Source organism: Limanda limanda, chromosome 7, assembly GCF_963576545.1.
Source record: "Limanda limanda chromosome 7, fLimLim1.1, whole genome shotgun sequence".
NCBI classification, from domain to species: Eukaryota; Metazoa; Chordata; class Actinopteri; order Pleuronectiformes; family Pleuronectidae; genus Limanda; species Limanda limanda.
This window is the reverse complement of record NC_083642.1, coordinates 1842136-1857062: the sequence shown is the minus strand read 5'-3', so window position 1 is coordinate 1857062 and position 14927 is coordinate 1842136. Positions and strand designations below refer to the sequence as shown.

General features: G+C 41.9%; 1 protein-coding gene across 1 annotated transcript; it reads right to left on the bottom strand.

Moving 5' to 3' along the window:
• Positions 1-845: 845 nt before the first annotated feature.
• olfml3a (olfactomedin-like 3a) lies at positions 846-9258 on the bottom strand. The gene is made up of 3 exons (XM_061075582.1): positions 9148-9258; positions 3795-4119; positions 846-1630 (listed from the first exon to the last, which is right to left on the bottom strand). The coding sequence occupies exons 1-3, from the start codon at positions 9256-9258 to the stop codon at positions 846-848; spliced, it is 1221 nt and encodes a 406-aa protein (XP_060931565.1).
• Between the last annotated feature and the right edge of the window lie 5669 nt (positions 9259-14927).

Here is a 14927-nt window from a genome sequence, read left to right as displayed (position 1 = left end):
AGTCAGGCTCCACCCACCACCCCTCCGCTTCTCCAAATATGGGGACATTTGGTTTCAAATAAACTAAGATGGCACCTGGCAAGATTACAAACTCTGGTTCTCAAACCAGTGCAGCTGGCTAACTTAGCTTAGCACTGAGACTGGAAGCAAAGGGGAAACACTTGAAAAGCTCTGATTGCCTGATTTCATTGTAATAAGATGATCATGTTATATTACGACTGTATGCAAACATTTATTAAGATAAGACCCTGAAATCCTGCATTCTCTTAAATGACCAGCAGGTATGAAAAAATGACAACGTTTTGATTTCCACTTAAATTTATAACAGTTAATTTCTCAATCTCTAGTTTCAAGTCTTCAATACAGTTAATGTTCATTCAGTAAATAATGGTCCATTAAGAGTCAAATATGCATTGGGGCGTAGATGCTGTTTGATTGACAGCTACCATCGTCCAATCGGTGCAGATCACAGGTGTAGGTGCAGCGTCCTCAGACTCAGTCAGACTCCACCCACAACTCCCCCGCTTCTCCAAATATGGGGACTTTTGGTTTCAAATAAACTAAGATGGCGCTGGACAATATTACAAACCAGTGCTAACTTAGCTTAGCACTGAGACTGGAAGCAAAGGGGAAACACTTCCAGTCTCTGTGCAGAACTTCCTGAAGGTTTCCCCCCCGAGGGTCGAAAGTCATCTGGCATCGTTGACTCCTGCAGAGACTTGTTCAGTAACAGTGGAAATCACTCAGGCCACGTTAAGCCCTATCACGGGGGGGGGATATGTACAGATTTAATGCCCCTGTTCTTCTATCCTTTCCTTTGAGAACATGACTCCACTCCCCCGCTGTCACACCAGCATCTTCCTCTTCATGGTCAGCCTGTAGATGATCTGGTAGCCGTCGTCCCAGCCGTAGAGCTGCTTCTCCTCCGGGTTGTACTTCAGGCTGGCGTGGGCGCCGTACCTCCGGGGGAAGTAGAGCAGCGGAGCCTCCTCGCTGACCACCATGTCGTTGACGTCGAACACGCACTGGATCCGCGAGCGACTCGCCAGGCGGGTGTTGTAAACAACGTAGACGGTCCCACACACCACGAAAGCCGCCTCCGCGTTCTCCCTCGGGCACCGGGTGTCCCAGATCTGTTCTATATCGAGCGTGGCGGGGTCCATCTTGGCGAGGTTGACGTTGGGTTCGCTGTCACTGGAGGCGAAGAGGAGCCAGAGGCCTTCGTCATCCGCTGCCAGGTCCGCCACGCTCTCAGGGTTCAGGCTGTACACACTCGCCCGGCTGTCCACGGGGAACATGGCGATGTCCGTCACCACGCCACTCATCAGGTCATATCTGACGACCTGCAGATCCGAGTCCGCCTCCTGCATCACGTAGTACAGATATCCGTTATGCACAGCGCTGCCGGGGCCGCTCCAGGCAAACGGAAGCCGGATCTGTTTGCTGCCGTCAAACCCCGGAGAACGAGAGAAGTCCTGGACAGAGTCGAACTGGTAGAGGACGTCTCCTGAGGTCCCGTTGAAGACGTAGACCCTGGAGGACCTGGGGTCTCTGGTCCACATCCCCCTGGGACCGCCCACTCTCTTCAGGATCTTCACTGATCTGATGCCAGAGATGATTTCAACACAGTCTGAAAGAGAAAAAATAACACAAAGTAGAAGGATAATGGTTCATGTGTGGAAACCAAGAACCATCGAGGAACTTTGCTGTTTTGTTCCTTTGATCCTTCAGTCTCTCGAGAGATGTAACAGAGCTGCTAAGTGTTTTCCCAGATTCTGTATTTGTATTTCAGTTGTTAAACTTTTTATAATAAAAGTCTCATTGTGGAGGGAGTCAGGATACTCACACATTCCCTGATCCAGCAGATTTAACTCTTTCTAAATCATATTTTCGTTTCCACATTGTTCGTTACCCATTTAATCGTGAATATTTAATGGTAAAGAGAGATCTTAAACATTTCAGGGGTGATGAATCAACCGAAAGGGAATTTAAAGTGAGAACCATGTATAGAAAACTGAAATTAAAACTATTTAAATCCCCTGTCATCATTAGCTCCATTACCATGTTGCAGTAAAATGAAATGTGTGTTTGCAGTCTGATTATTTAGAAACTCCAACCCGCCTGCAGCAGTCGGAATACGGACTTTTCCAAATTCAGGCAGATTCAAAGCAGTGAAGGGGAAATTTAACACACAGACTCATAATCATCTCTAAAAGAAAAGAGACAAAGTAGAAGGATAATGCTTCATGTGTGGAAACCAGGAACCATCGAGGAACTTTGCTGTTTTGTTCCTTCGCCCGTTGAGATCCTTCAGTCTCTCGAGAGATGTAACAGAGCTGCTAAGTGTTTTCCCAGATTCTGTATTTATTTCTAAACTTTTTATAATAAAATTCTCATCGTGGAGGGAGTCAGGATGCTCACACATTTCCTGATCCAGCAGATTTAACTCTTTCTAAATCATATTTTTGCTTCCACATTGTTCGTTGCTCATTTAATCGTGAATATTTAATGGTGTCGAGAAAAATAATTTTAGATTTGAAACATTTCAGGGGTAATAAATCAACCTAAAGCGAAAACGATGTTTAAGAACTGAAAATACAACTATTTAAATCCCCTGTCATCATTAGCTCGATTACCATGTTGCAGTAAAATGAAATGTGTGTTTGCAGTCTGGTTATTTAGAAACTCCAACCCGCCTGCAGCAGTCGGAATACGGACTTTTCCAAATTCAGGCAGATTCAAAGCAGTGAAGGGGAAATTGAACACACAGACTCATAACGAGAGGAAGTTTGAGTGCAGCGAACACGACAGCACGAAGATGCCTTTTTGTGAGAGAAGTAAAAATAAATCCTGCGCTTTCACACTGATGTTTCCTGAGGGGAAATGAGCATTATGCTGAGACATCCGAAGTGGTGACCCCCGCGATGCAGCGCGGTTCTTTTTGGGTCGTTTCACCGACGTTCACAATGAGTCGCTGTGTCCGGACCTCTCTCCCGCGAACACGAGCTCGGAGATTAACGCCGCTGACCTCAGGCCAGTTTCCTGTCCCTCCTCTCTGCAGAGCCACCGCTCCAGATCTCACACAGAGAGAGAGAGAGAGAGAAACCTTTATCCGGCCTTGAGGTTTTATGATATCACTGCAAAACTCTGTTGTGTTATCGATTGTGTTGTTAAGTCAGAATAACAAAGACACACGTTTGTTTCTGTCTTGCTCTGTGAGAAGAGTCGGTGTAAATGGCACCAAAGGAATTCGATGATCTAACATCAGCCGTTTAGCTTCTGGAACCAATTAGGTGAAACATTACGGATCTGATGCTTAATGTGCCACACTCAGGGTTGATGTGTCTCATGGAATTAAAAATCTGATTCCACGACTTTCCGCTTCGTGCTCTAATTGGGTGATAAATCCATGTGTTACCTGAGTAAATGCTGCACTTGTACTTCTGCACTGCTTCTGCAGCGGCTCACGTTCTGGACGTGGAGATTATAAAGACGAACACTGTGCTCAGACAGCAGAAACCGTTTTTCTGGTGAGTTTAGCTTTGCTGAGTCGCACCAATGAGACACATTTCTCCTGGAAAACGTGACCGTCCACGGACTCGTAACAACGTTGTGTTTGTTCCCCCATTTTTCCAGCGGCGTGGTTTTTCCTAGACAGCGTCCCAGCAGACGGTGCTGGTGTGGTTCACAAACTGAGACTCTGAGGCTTGTGTGCTACCGAACCTCCAGGGTGGGCTGGGAATGAAAGGATGAAAAGCAGTTGAAGTGGGTTTGTGTTTTCCCCTGCAGCTCACCAGAGACTCTGGAGTGCAGCTCCACCCAGTCCTCCTCCTCCTCCTCCTCCTCCTCCTCCTCTCCTCGGCTCTCCTCCAGCCCCCACACCCCCTGCTCCACCACCTTCTCTGCCGGTCTGGCACAGGCCCGAGGCGAAGTCTGCGCCTCCACGTAGTCCATCTCCCGCTCCACCCGCTCCACCCGGACCCCGGCTCCTTCCAGGTCTTTGAACAGGGAGCCGTGCTCGCTGCTCAGCCCGTCCACGGCCTCGGAGGTTAGCTTCTTGAAGTCCTGCAGCTCGGTGTGGTACCGGTGGGACTGGTCGTGCCAAAACTGCATCCGGTCCTGGGAAGAGCAAAAAAACAAGTGTTGTAACCCACTGCAGGATGGGATCTGTCTGGTTCTTACTGTAGGAACAACAGTGTATTTACTTTGTTGAGCCTTTCAGCCCCTTGATGGCTGCAGGGGGGGGGCAGTCTGTTGGCCCACACTCTAATATCTCATTCACTATTCAACACATGGCCATGAAATCCTGTGCAGATATTCTCAGATCCCTGAGGAGGATTTCTAATGATTCCTTTGGTCTGTCAAGGTTGAGGTTTGTGGAAGAAACATAGTTTTGATAGAATATTATGATATGAGCTCATAGGAAAATGGTGCAGAGACAGAAGGAAGAAGAATCTTCTACAGTTACATCGGTTTTCTAGGTAACAGGAGGGGGGGTGGGGGGGGCGACTTTACAATCACACTGATGAGTTTTTATATATAAAGTATGATTACGACCGAAATGAGGAAAATCAGTGGAGAACAGGGAGATTGTGTTTTAATAGCTTATTACGGCTGATGATACCTAACAATATTGTACAGTCTGCACAGTAAGGTCAACATTAAAATTTGAGTAGCAACACAATATCTGCAAAAGTGACAACATTCCCCTCAGTCTGATAATAATACAAAGGATATGAAAAAATTATTCCTGTGTCAGTTCATTTAAATCATAATGTTAAACATCCGAGTGGGAAATTAATCTAAACTTCTTAATCAAGCACAATCTTAATAGAAGACGACGGGTTATATACTGTTTGTATGTAGTTATGTATATATATGTATCAGAATATACTAATAAGGACTGTTAGCACTGTTAGCATTATATAACCCAACTAGATTCAATCAAGCTGCACCAATCCTCACACACTCATAGATATCAATACCCTAAATATGCCAATTTCATCAAGATCCATATATAATTTCCTTGGTTAACGGGGAAAATGTTGAAAAGATCACATCTGCACCAACATTCCCCTCGGCCTGATAATAATAAAAAGAATATGTAAAAATCATTGAAAATAAGATGGTGAACATGAAAGTTACCAGTTCATTTAAACCATAATGTTAAACAGCCGAGTGGTAAATGAATCTAAACTTCTTAATCCAGAACAATCTTAATAGAAGACGACGGGTTATATACTGTTTGTATCTAGTTATGTATATATATGTATCAAAATATACTTATTAGACTGTTAGCGTTATAATGCCCAACCGACCCACTAGATTCAATCTAGCTGCACCAATCCTCACACACTCATAGATATCAATATCCTAAATATGCCAATTTCATCAATATCCATATATAATTTCCTTGGTTAACGGGGAAAATGTTGAAAAGATCACATCTGCACCAACATTCCCCTCGGCCTGATAATAATAAAAAGAATATGAAAAAATCCTTGAAAATAAGATGGTAAACATGAAAGTTACCAGTTCATTTAAACCATAATGTTAAACATCCGAGTGGGTAATAAACCTAAACTTCTTAATCCAGAACAATCTTAATAGAAGACGACGGGTTATATATTGTTTGTATCTAGTTATGTATATATATGTATCAAAATATACTTATTAGACTGTTAGTGTTATAATGCCCAAACGACCCCCTAAATTCAATCAAGCTGCACCAATCCTCACACACTCATAGATATCAATACCCTAAATATGCCAATTTCATCAAGATCCATATATAATTTCCTTGGTTAATGGGGAAAATGTTGAAAAGATCACATCTGCACCAACATTCCCCTCGGCCTGATAATAATAAAAAGAATGTGAAAAAATCATTGAAAATAAGATGGTAAACATGATAGTTACCCTGCTTCAGTTCATTTAAACCATAATGTTAAACATCCGAGTGGGAAATTAATCTAAACTTCTTAATCCAGAACAATCTTAATAGAAGACGACGGGTTATATACTGTTTGTATCTAGTTATGTATATATATGTATGTATCAGAATATACTTATTAGACTGTTAGCGTTATAATGCCCAACCAACCCACTAGATTCAATCTAGCTGTACCAATCCTCACACACTCATAGATATCAATATCCTAAATATGCCAATTTCATCAATATCCATATATAATTTCCTTGGTTAACGGGGAAAATGTTAAAAAGATCACATCTACACCAACATTCCCCACGGCCTGATAATAATAAAAAGAATGTGAAAAATCATGATAAAATAAGATGGTGAACATGATAGTTACCCTGCTTCAGTTCATTTAAACCATAATGTTAAACAGCCGAGTGGGAAATGAATCTAAACTTCTTAATCCAGAACAATCTTAATAGAAGACGACGGATTATATACTGTTTGTATCTAGTTATGTATATATATGTATCAAAATATACTAATAAGGACTGTTAGCGTTATAATGCCCAACCGACCCACTAGATTCAATCAAGCTGCACCAATCCTCATAGATATCGATACCCTAAATATGCCAATTTCATCAAGATCCATATATAATTTCCTTGGTTAACGGGGAAAATGATGAAAAGATCACATCTGCACCAACATTCCCCTCGGCCTGATAATAATAAAAAGAATATGTAAAAATCATTGAAAATAAGATGGTAAACATGATAGTTACCCTGCTTCAGTTCATTTAAATCATAATGTTAAACAGCCGAGTGGTAAATTAATCTAAACTTCTTAATCCAGAACAATCTTAATAGAAGACGACGGATATATACCGTTTGTAATAGTTATGTTATATATATGTATCAAAATATACTTATTAGACTGTAAGCGTTATAATGCCCAACCAACCCACTAGATTTAATCTAGCTGCACCAATCCTCACACACTCATAGATATCAATACCCCAAAATATGCAAATTTCATCAAGATCCATATATAATTTCTTGGGTTAACGGGGAAAATGTTGAAAAGATCACATCTGCACCAACATTCCCCTCGGCCTGATAATAATACAAAGAATATGTAAAAATCATTGAAAATAAGATGGTAAACATGAAAGTTACCAGTTCATTTAAATCATAATGTTAAACAGACGAGTGGGAAATTGACCTAAACTTCTTAATCAAGCACAATCTTAATAGAAGACGACGGGTTATAAACTGTTTGTATATAGTTATGTATATACGTATCCGAATATACTAATAAGGACTGTTAGCACTGTTAGCATTATATAACCCAACCGACCCACTAGATTCAATCAAGCTGCACCAATCCTCACACACTCATAGATATCGATACCCTAAATATGCCAATTTCATCAAGATCCATATATAATTTCCTTGGTTAACGGGGAAAATGTTGAAAAGATCACATCTGCACCAACATTCCCCTCGGCCTGATAAAAATAAAAAGAATGTGAAAAAATCATGATAAAATAAAATGGTGAACATGAAAGTTACCAGTTCATTTAAACCATAATGTTAAACATCCGAGTGGTAAATGAATCTAAACTTCTTAATCCAGAACAATCTTAATAGAAGACGACGGGTTATATATTGTTTGTATCTAGTTATGTATATATATGTATCAAAATATACTTATTAGCCTGTTAGCGTTATAATGCCCAACCGACCCACTAGATTCAATCTAGCTGCACCAATCCTCACACACTCATAGATATCAATATCCTAAATATGCCAATTTCATCAAGATCCATATATAATTTCCTCGGTTAACGGGTAAAATGTTGAAAAGTAAAGAAAATTCCTGGATCTTCCCCCTGATTCAGATCTGCTCCAACATGTGATTGTTTTTCCAAATCCTACCACCAAGTTTCATGGTTTCATTCAACTAATTATTGTGTAATCTTGCATAAAACCACACAAAACGTCCAAGGTTGTAAACACAAACCTCCTCGGGGGGAGACAACCACAGCAAACCGGTTTGTAATCACCGCTCGTGTTTTTTCCTGCTTCTTGCAAATCCTGCAGATGTTGCATTAAACGCACCGAACCTCGACCTGCTGGCGTTCTCATAAGGATGAGCGTGTTCACGCTGACGTTAGCGTGTTGTCGTCTCAAAGCACCGCCGGGCCTCGGCGCTGCTTCCTGTTCCCAACGCCACAAACTCCAGATGGTAAAAAAGCGTCCGTTTGAATCCAAGCATCATCAGCGACCACTGGACAGCGCTGTGTGTTTCCTCATCGTCGTGACTGACAGGTGAATAATTCAAAGTAAGATGTAATAACTGACGGCTGCTCCTCCGCCTCGCTGTCATCCCCCCCCCACGCTCGCTCGCAGGCCCGCGGTCAAATGGAAAAGTGAGTTCAATGAAAAACTCGCTGATGAATTGCCCGTGCTCGTATCAGTGCATATTGGAATGGAGACCGGAGGGAAGCCGCGGGGGGGGATTCAGCCGTAAATAGACATTTCATTTCATGCGGATTACAGCTCGATGATTTGTCGTTTTTTGCTCCACGGCCGCACACTTGATGAAAAAGGAAGGAACTCTTTGAATTAGAGTTCAGTGGATTGACCCCGAGAGGAAAGCAGACGTGTTTTAATCCTCTTCCAAATAACGACACTCTCACCTCAAGACCGACAAAGAAGTGTTCCCCTGACACACATACACACACACATACACAACTTTACAACTCAACGACAAAACCAAAACTCCGCTCCGTCCCTGAGGCTCTTTGTTGCAAAAACAGATTTGTTCCCCCTTTGCAGAAGACACCTTTCCATTCGTCCTCCGGGATGTTCGATGCCACGGCAGCAGAGGTTGCACTTGTTCTCATTACTCTGCGTGTCATTGTCGTACATGCTGAAGGAATTATAATGTTGCGTGTCGCAGGAGGAGAGGAGCATGCACCAGCTGAGATCCCGCCAGAGGCCCCTTGCCAAGTTGATGAGCTGGGCACACATTGCATTAATTGGCCCGCATTAGTTAAGACATTAAATTCAAATCAAAGGAGGAGGCGGCGGCCATCAGGAACTGGAAAAATATGAACTTCTATTTCTAATGTCCTACTTAGGAGGGAAGGTTTTCTGCCACTTTGTGCATTAAAACATCATTTTATGGACGAGTGGTTGGAAGGAGGAGATGCTTCTTACCTCAATCGCCAACAACCTGTTCTCCAGATAATCCATCAGCCCCGGGTAGTAGTGCTGAGCTGCTGTCATGGTCCAGGCTGTGGAAACCAGCAGCAGCAACACCGGCCTCATTGTGAGTTTCCTTTGTGAGTCCAGAGTTTCACACGAGCCAGCGACACCGGAACGAAGCTCAGCCTTCACGTGTGGAGAGGAGCGAGGGACGGAGAGAGCAGGAGGCCGCTCAGAGTTTCCCCAATTCTTTGACCGCTCTCACTTTGCTGGAATGTTTTCACAAACTCTCAGGGAGGAGCCTCTTACCCCTCGCTGTCCCCGGGAAAAAAAATAAAAAAAAGTGACTGAATGTGCTCCAGGAAGTGTGTGCACGTGTGTTTGTCTCAGCAGGGATTCCAACACAACACGGACACACACAACCCAGGACTCAGGTTCTGGTGACGCTTGTTTCTAGGCTCTACACTTACAGTTAAAATAAGAGTGCAGTGTTTTTATACATCAATCCATCCATACACTGTTACAGTTCTGCCATCATGTGCAGCTTCCCGATGAAATGCAATCAGTTGCATTTCAGCCTGCAATCATTTATTTATGAGCTTATTTATCAGTGCACATTAATAAACATTGGTGTGGATACAGAGTTAAATAAGAGGCTGTAATTCAAATGAAGTCCCTGAAACAAAAAGGACAAAGTCAACATGAAACCAGGACATGAGGATTAGACAGGAAAGGTTTTAGAAGACAATAGAAAGCCTGTATTGTTATAATATAAGGAAATTAGTGTTTTTACAGCTAAATAATGGCATTTAAAAGAATATTCCACTGTGGACGCACTTAAAATGTAATTCATACTATTAAACCGCTTAAAGAGCAGCAGACAACAACATTCCTCCTGTTCTGTGTTGTGTTTTAATGTGTTTATAATGTGAACAGAACCAAAGCGTTCAGGGGCAAATACACATAAAGAGAGTCGAGGAGGACGCCAGCGATACTTGTAGAGGAAAAGAAGTTTAGTGATGAAACACAAACTGTGTCAGCAGAACTAAGATCCAGTTTCTAAAGTAATCTGAGGAAAACACAAAACTGTTAAACTAGAAGTAGAGAAGAAAAACATTTGCAGCGTTGCATTTACTCCATTAAACAAGAGTCAGACATTTATGGCTTCAATGGTCCCCACAGTTGATCCGACTTATTGGTTCCAGCATGTAACACACACACAGACACACACACACACACACACACACACACACACACACACACACACACACACTGACTGTTGGAATTATTCAATAACACTTTGTTGTTACTGGTACAGACATTGTGAGGCTGTGATGTGTGCGAGCGGCTGAAGGTTGTTCTCGCTGCAGAAAACATGAGGGTTGGATTACACACACACACACAATCACACACACACAGACCGACACACAATCACACAGACCGACAACGCGTGACCCTTCAGCACAGACGAGGGTTCAGAAAGGTTCTGGAGCCAGACGGAGGTAAAGTTTTAAAGAAAGAAGAAGGAACGTTAAGTGTGTAAAATATTAAAGCCTTGGTTGTTGGGACTTATAAACTCTGTGTGTATCGTTTATTCAATGTAATAAATTAACACAAAATAAACAACCTTAAATGAAAAATGTGCATCTCCTGTTCGTGGTTTTGCATCTCTGTGGTCATTTGGCATCTCTTTGTTGTTGTTTAGTTGAGCTCTATAGTTTTTTGTGTGTATCTGTGTGGTTGTTCTGCATCTCTTTTAAGTTGTTTAGCATCTCTGTGGTTGTTTTTGGTGTCTTGGTTCGTAATTTTGTGTTTGTTTTGTCTCTTGTGGTCATTTTGTGTCTCTTTTTCTTCATATTGCATCTGTTTGTGTTGGTTTTGTTGAGCTTTATAGTTTTTTGTGTGTATCTGTGTGGTTATTCTGCATCTCTTTTAAGTTGTTTTGCGTCTCTGTGGTCGTTTTTTGGGTCTTGGTTCGTAATTTTGTGTTTGTTTTGTCTCTTGTGGTCATTTTGTGTCTCTTTTTCTTCATATTGCATCTGTTTGTGTTGGTTTTGTGTCTCTACGTTGTTGTTTTGCATCTTTTAGTGATGGTTTATAGTTATTTGTGTGTATCTTTGTGGTTGTTCTGCATCTCTTTTAAGTTGTTTAGCATCTCTGTGGTCGTTTGTTGTGTCTTGGTTTATAATTTTGTGTTTGTTTTGTCTCTTGTGGTCATTTTGTGTCTCTTTTTCTTCATATTGCATCTGTTTGTGTTGGTTTTGTGTCTCTATGTTGTTGTTCTGCATCTTTTAGTGATGGTTCTGTGTATCTTTGTCGTAATTTTATTCGGTAAGATTGTTTTCCATCTCGTTTTTTGTTGTTTTGCATCTATTTGGCAATATTTTGTTTCTCTATTTAGTCATTGTGCATCTGTTTGTGCTCATTTTGTGTCTCTTTGTGGTAAATTTGTCTTTAAGTCCTTGTTTTGTCTCTTTGCAGTTGTCACGCATCTCGTTTGAGTCATTTCTCATCTCCTTGTGGTCGTCCTGCATGTGTTTCTTGTTGTTTTTGACCTGTTCCCGGTCACATCCCATTTCTTTTGAGTCATGTGGTCTCTCAGGGAACACCCCCCCATCCTCCCCACTGTCGCTGCACCTGTTTGACCTCAGGCACGACACACTGTGGCGTCCGTGTGCACGTGAGGACACACACTCTTCAGCTTGTTGCTGTATCATCCCAGTCTGATTAAGGGTCAGTGCCAACTCCTCCTAATGACCGTGGTGTAATCAAGGAGCCTCTTCTGATTGTCTCCTGGCCGCCGTCATCTCAACAAGTCCTGAGCTGAACCTCCACCTCCGTCTGTTTTTATTCCCGCAGACAGCAGACCGGGCTGCCAGGGTCGTCATGGTAACAAAGTGCCGTATGGCTGCTTTTGGAATTGAAATGGGCAACCTGGAGTTTGATCTAATCTGGAACTCATTGCCTGTCTGGAGCCAGGAGGCGAGGGCACTGACAGGCCAATGGCTGTAGAAACCCTGTGTGTGTTCCTGTGTGTGTGTGTTCCTGTGTGTGTGTGTTCTTGTGTGTGTGTGTTCCTGTGTGTGTGTGTTCCTGTGCGTGTGTGTGTGTTTTTATACCCAGAGGCTTCGTTCGGTCCCAGTTTCTGAACGATTTGAGTAATTACACTTTTATTTCCCTCCCTTATTTTCCTCAATTTGACAGAAATCGATTTTTGAAGCCTCACAACGCCTGCCGCTCAGTGTGGATTTTTTAATCTTTTATTAATCACGGGCTTAATTTGCACCATTGAGTGGAGTGATGTGATCAAAGGGCAACGCATCATTCAGGATCCATTAGGTTCCACTGAGCGACCTCGTGACCTTTCAGCTCAGGGCGGAAACTGAAGCTGGAGACAGGTATCACTGATTCACTTTGTTCCAGGGAAGGAAACAGACATGTCTCTAAACCCACTTTACACTATAGAGATGACCACAAGATGGCAGTATCTGTCTGTATGTGAAGTGAGTAGTTAACAGTGAACAGATCCTTTACTAAGTACAAATACAACAGTTCTGCAATAAAGTAAAAGTTCTGTATTTAAAATGGTAGAATCTGACTGTAATGTACTTAAAAGATCAAAAGTAAATATTCTTTGGCCCTAGACTGATTTATTATCACATGTTTCATTTTAAGCAGATGTTTATTTCTGTTAACGGAGTGAAACTGTGGAATTCTCAGCACAATTATTTCAAAGTATTCATTTTAAGAGACACTAAACTGAACAGCATGAATTTATTGAGCTTATTCTTTGTGCCCTTATTTAACCAGGTACGTATGAAAGTCTGGGTTGGTTGGATATAAGTATGTTTGTGTACAATCACAAAACCTGCATATAAAAAGTGAATCCACAATCCAGACTCACAGCTTTCCTTCATATTTTATTATATTGAATCATATTTGTAATGTTTTTAAACCATGATTTAAACATTTCTAGGATCTGAGCAATTCTGATAGGAAGAGAAGAACTGATCCAGAGACAAAGAGCAGTTCACCTCTGTTTTTCAACCTCGACATTTGGAAGCATCAGGTTGGTCCAATCATTGCTCAGGATGAAGATGCAACAGTTCAATTAAATAATAATTATTGTTATAATAATAAACACATCATCTATACCTCTTATCCTTTGTGGGAGGTGGGGGAGCTGGAGCCAATCCAAGAGGCGGTGAACTCCCAGTACGGGTCACCAGTCCACCACTGGGCTGACGTATAGAGACACACATTTAAACTAACATTCACACCTACAAGAAAACTTAAATCTACAATTAACCTGAGTGTGTTTGGACTGTGAGAGGAAGAAGAACCTGGAGAAAACCCAGAACACACAGAAAAATGAACATTGTTTATTTACAACTTCAGCAAAGAACTTGAACTTAACTTATTAATTAATTCAATTAAGTTTGTTTAAATAAAACTGAATTAATTCTATTGGCAAAATCTATAAAACTGTGGAAGCGTTTCAGTTGCTTACAACTATATCATTAACATTTTAAAACTACACTAAAACTCTGTTAATAAATCAATAATGCAAAGTTCCTACACTTAAATACCAAAGAGGGTTGAAGCTTTGATTGTGATTATGAATGCGTGTGAGTGTGTGTGTGTGTGTCTGTGTGTGTGTGTGTGTGTGTGCGTGTGTGTGTGTGTGCATGACAAAGTGCAGAGGATCACATGTAATCTCATGTGTTTGCCTTCACACCAGGCGTCGGGAGCCGCCCGTAAAAACCTCTTCCCTCTGCAACTAAACAAAAAGCCAAACACCCGGAGAGGCAACATTCTTTATGACCCGTTGGTATTGATGGAGAGGGTCAGAGGAACGCAGCAGCGCGGTGCCAGGTCGTATAAAAGTGCAGACCCAATGGGCGAAGCAACGTAAATCCTTTAGTCCCTTGTAAATAGCTTTAATACACCCGAGGCGCCAAATCACTTGACCTGCGTTAGCCCTGCCGTTTGGGGGCTTTCTGGCTGACTGAGCAGAGTGGAGCCGGCCCTTCTCCTCCCATTCTCTGGCTGTCAGTCCAGGTAAGAGTCAAGGCCTTGTTAGTGACACAGCAGCTCTGCCCGGCTCCAAAACCTCCACGGCATCTCCGGGATTTCATCAGCCCCTCGGAGCTGTTTCTATTTGTCTAACATATTACCTGATTCTGCTTTTGTCCTGCAAGAATCTGGAGTTAAAAATATAATAATAATTTGACGTGTAGCTAACAGCCTTGTTACAAACTCCCACTCTCCACAATAAAAAAGTCACAAAATAACTTACCAAGAGGCACATGGTTTAACTTGAAGGATTCTCATCCACACTCCAGCGGTAAAGGACAGTTTAACTCAGAATATAGTGCACAGAGCCCAGAGGTGCGTTGGATTTGCTTGCCCTGGACGAGCAAACGCCACCAAGCGCATCTCTTTTTATTGTATATAAACATATTAACTAAAGTCCCCTCTGCAAAAACAACCCATAAAAAACAAGTCTTAGGCTTAAAACTGTTTTTATAAATTAATTGTAGGGTTAAAATATGTCCACCTTGATTTGGAAACGACTGCATTCTTAAATTATTTTAAATATAATGTTGCAACTACAGTGGAATGATTCCACCACACCTTTGTTAAGCGACTTGTTATGACGGATATTTTTGCAGTTCTAAAAACACGCAGAGTTCAAAGCTCAGTGAGTATATTAAAAAGTTTCAGGTCAGTCTGTGGTTTCCACTGTGAACGCTGGGTACTCATGAGGCCCTCCTCTGTCTGAGGGTGAG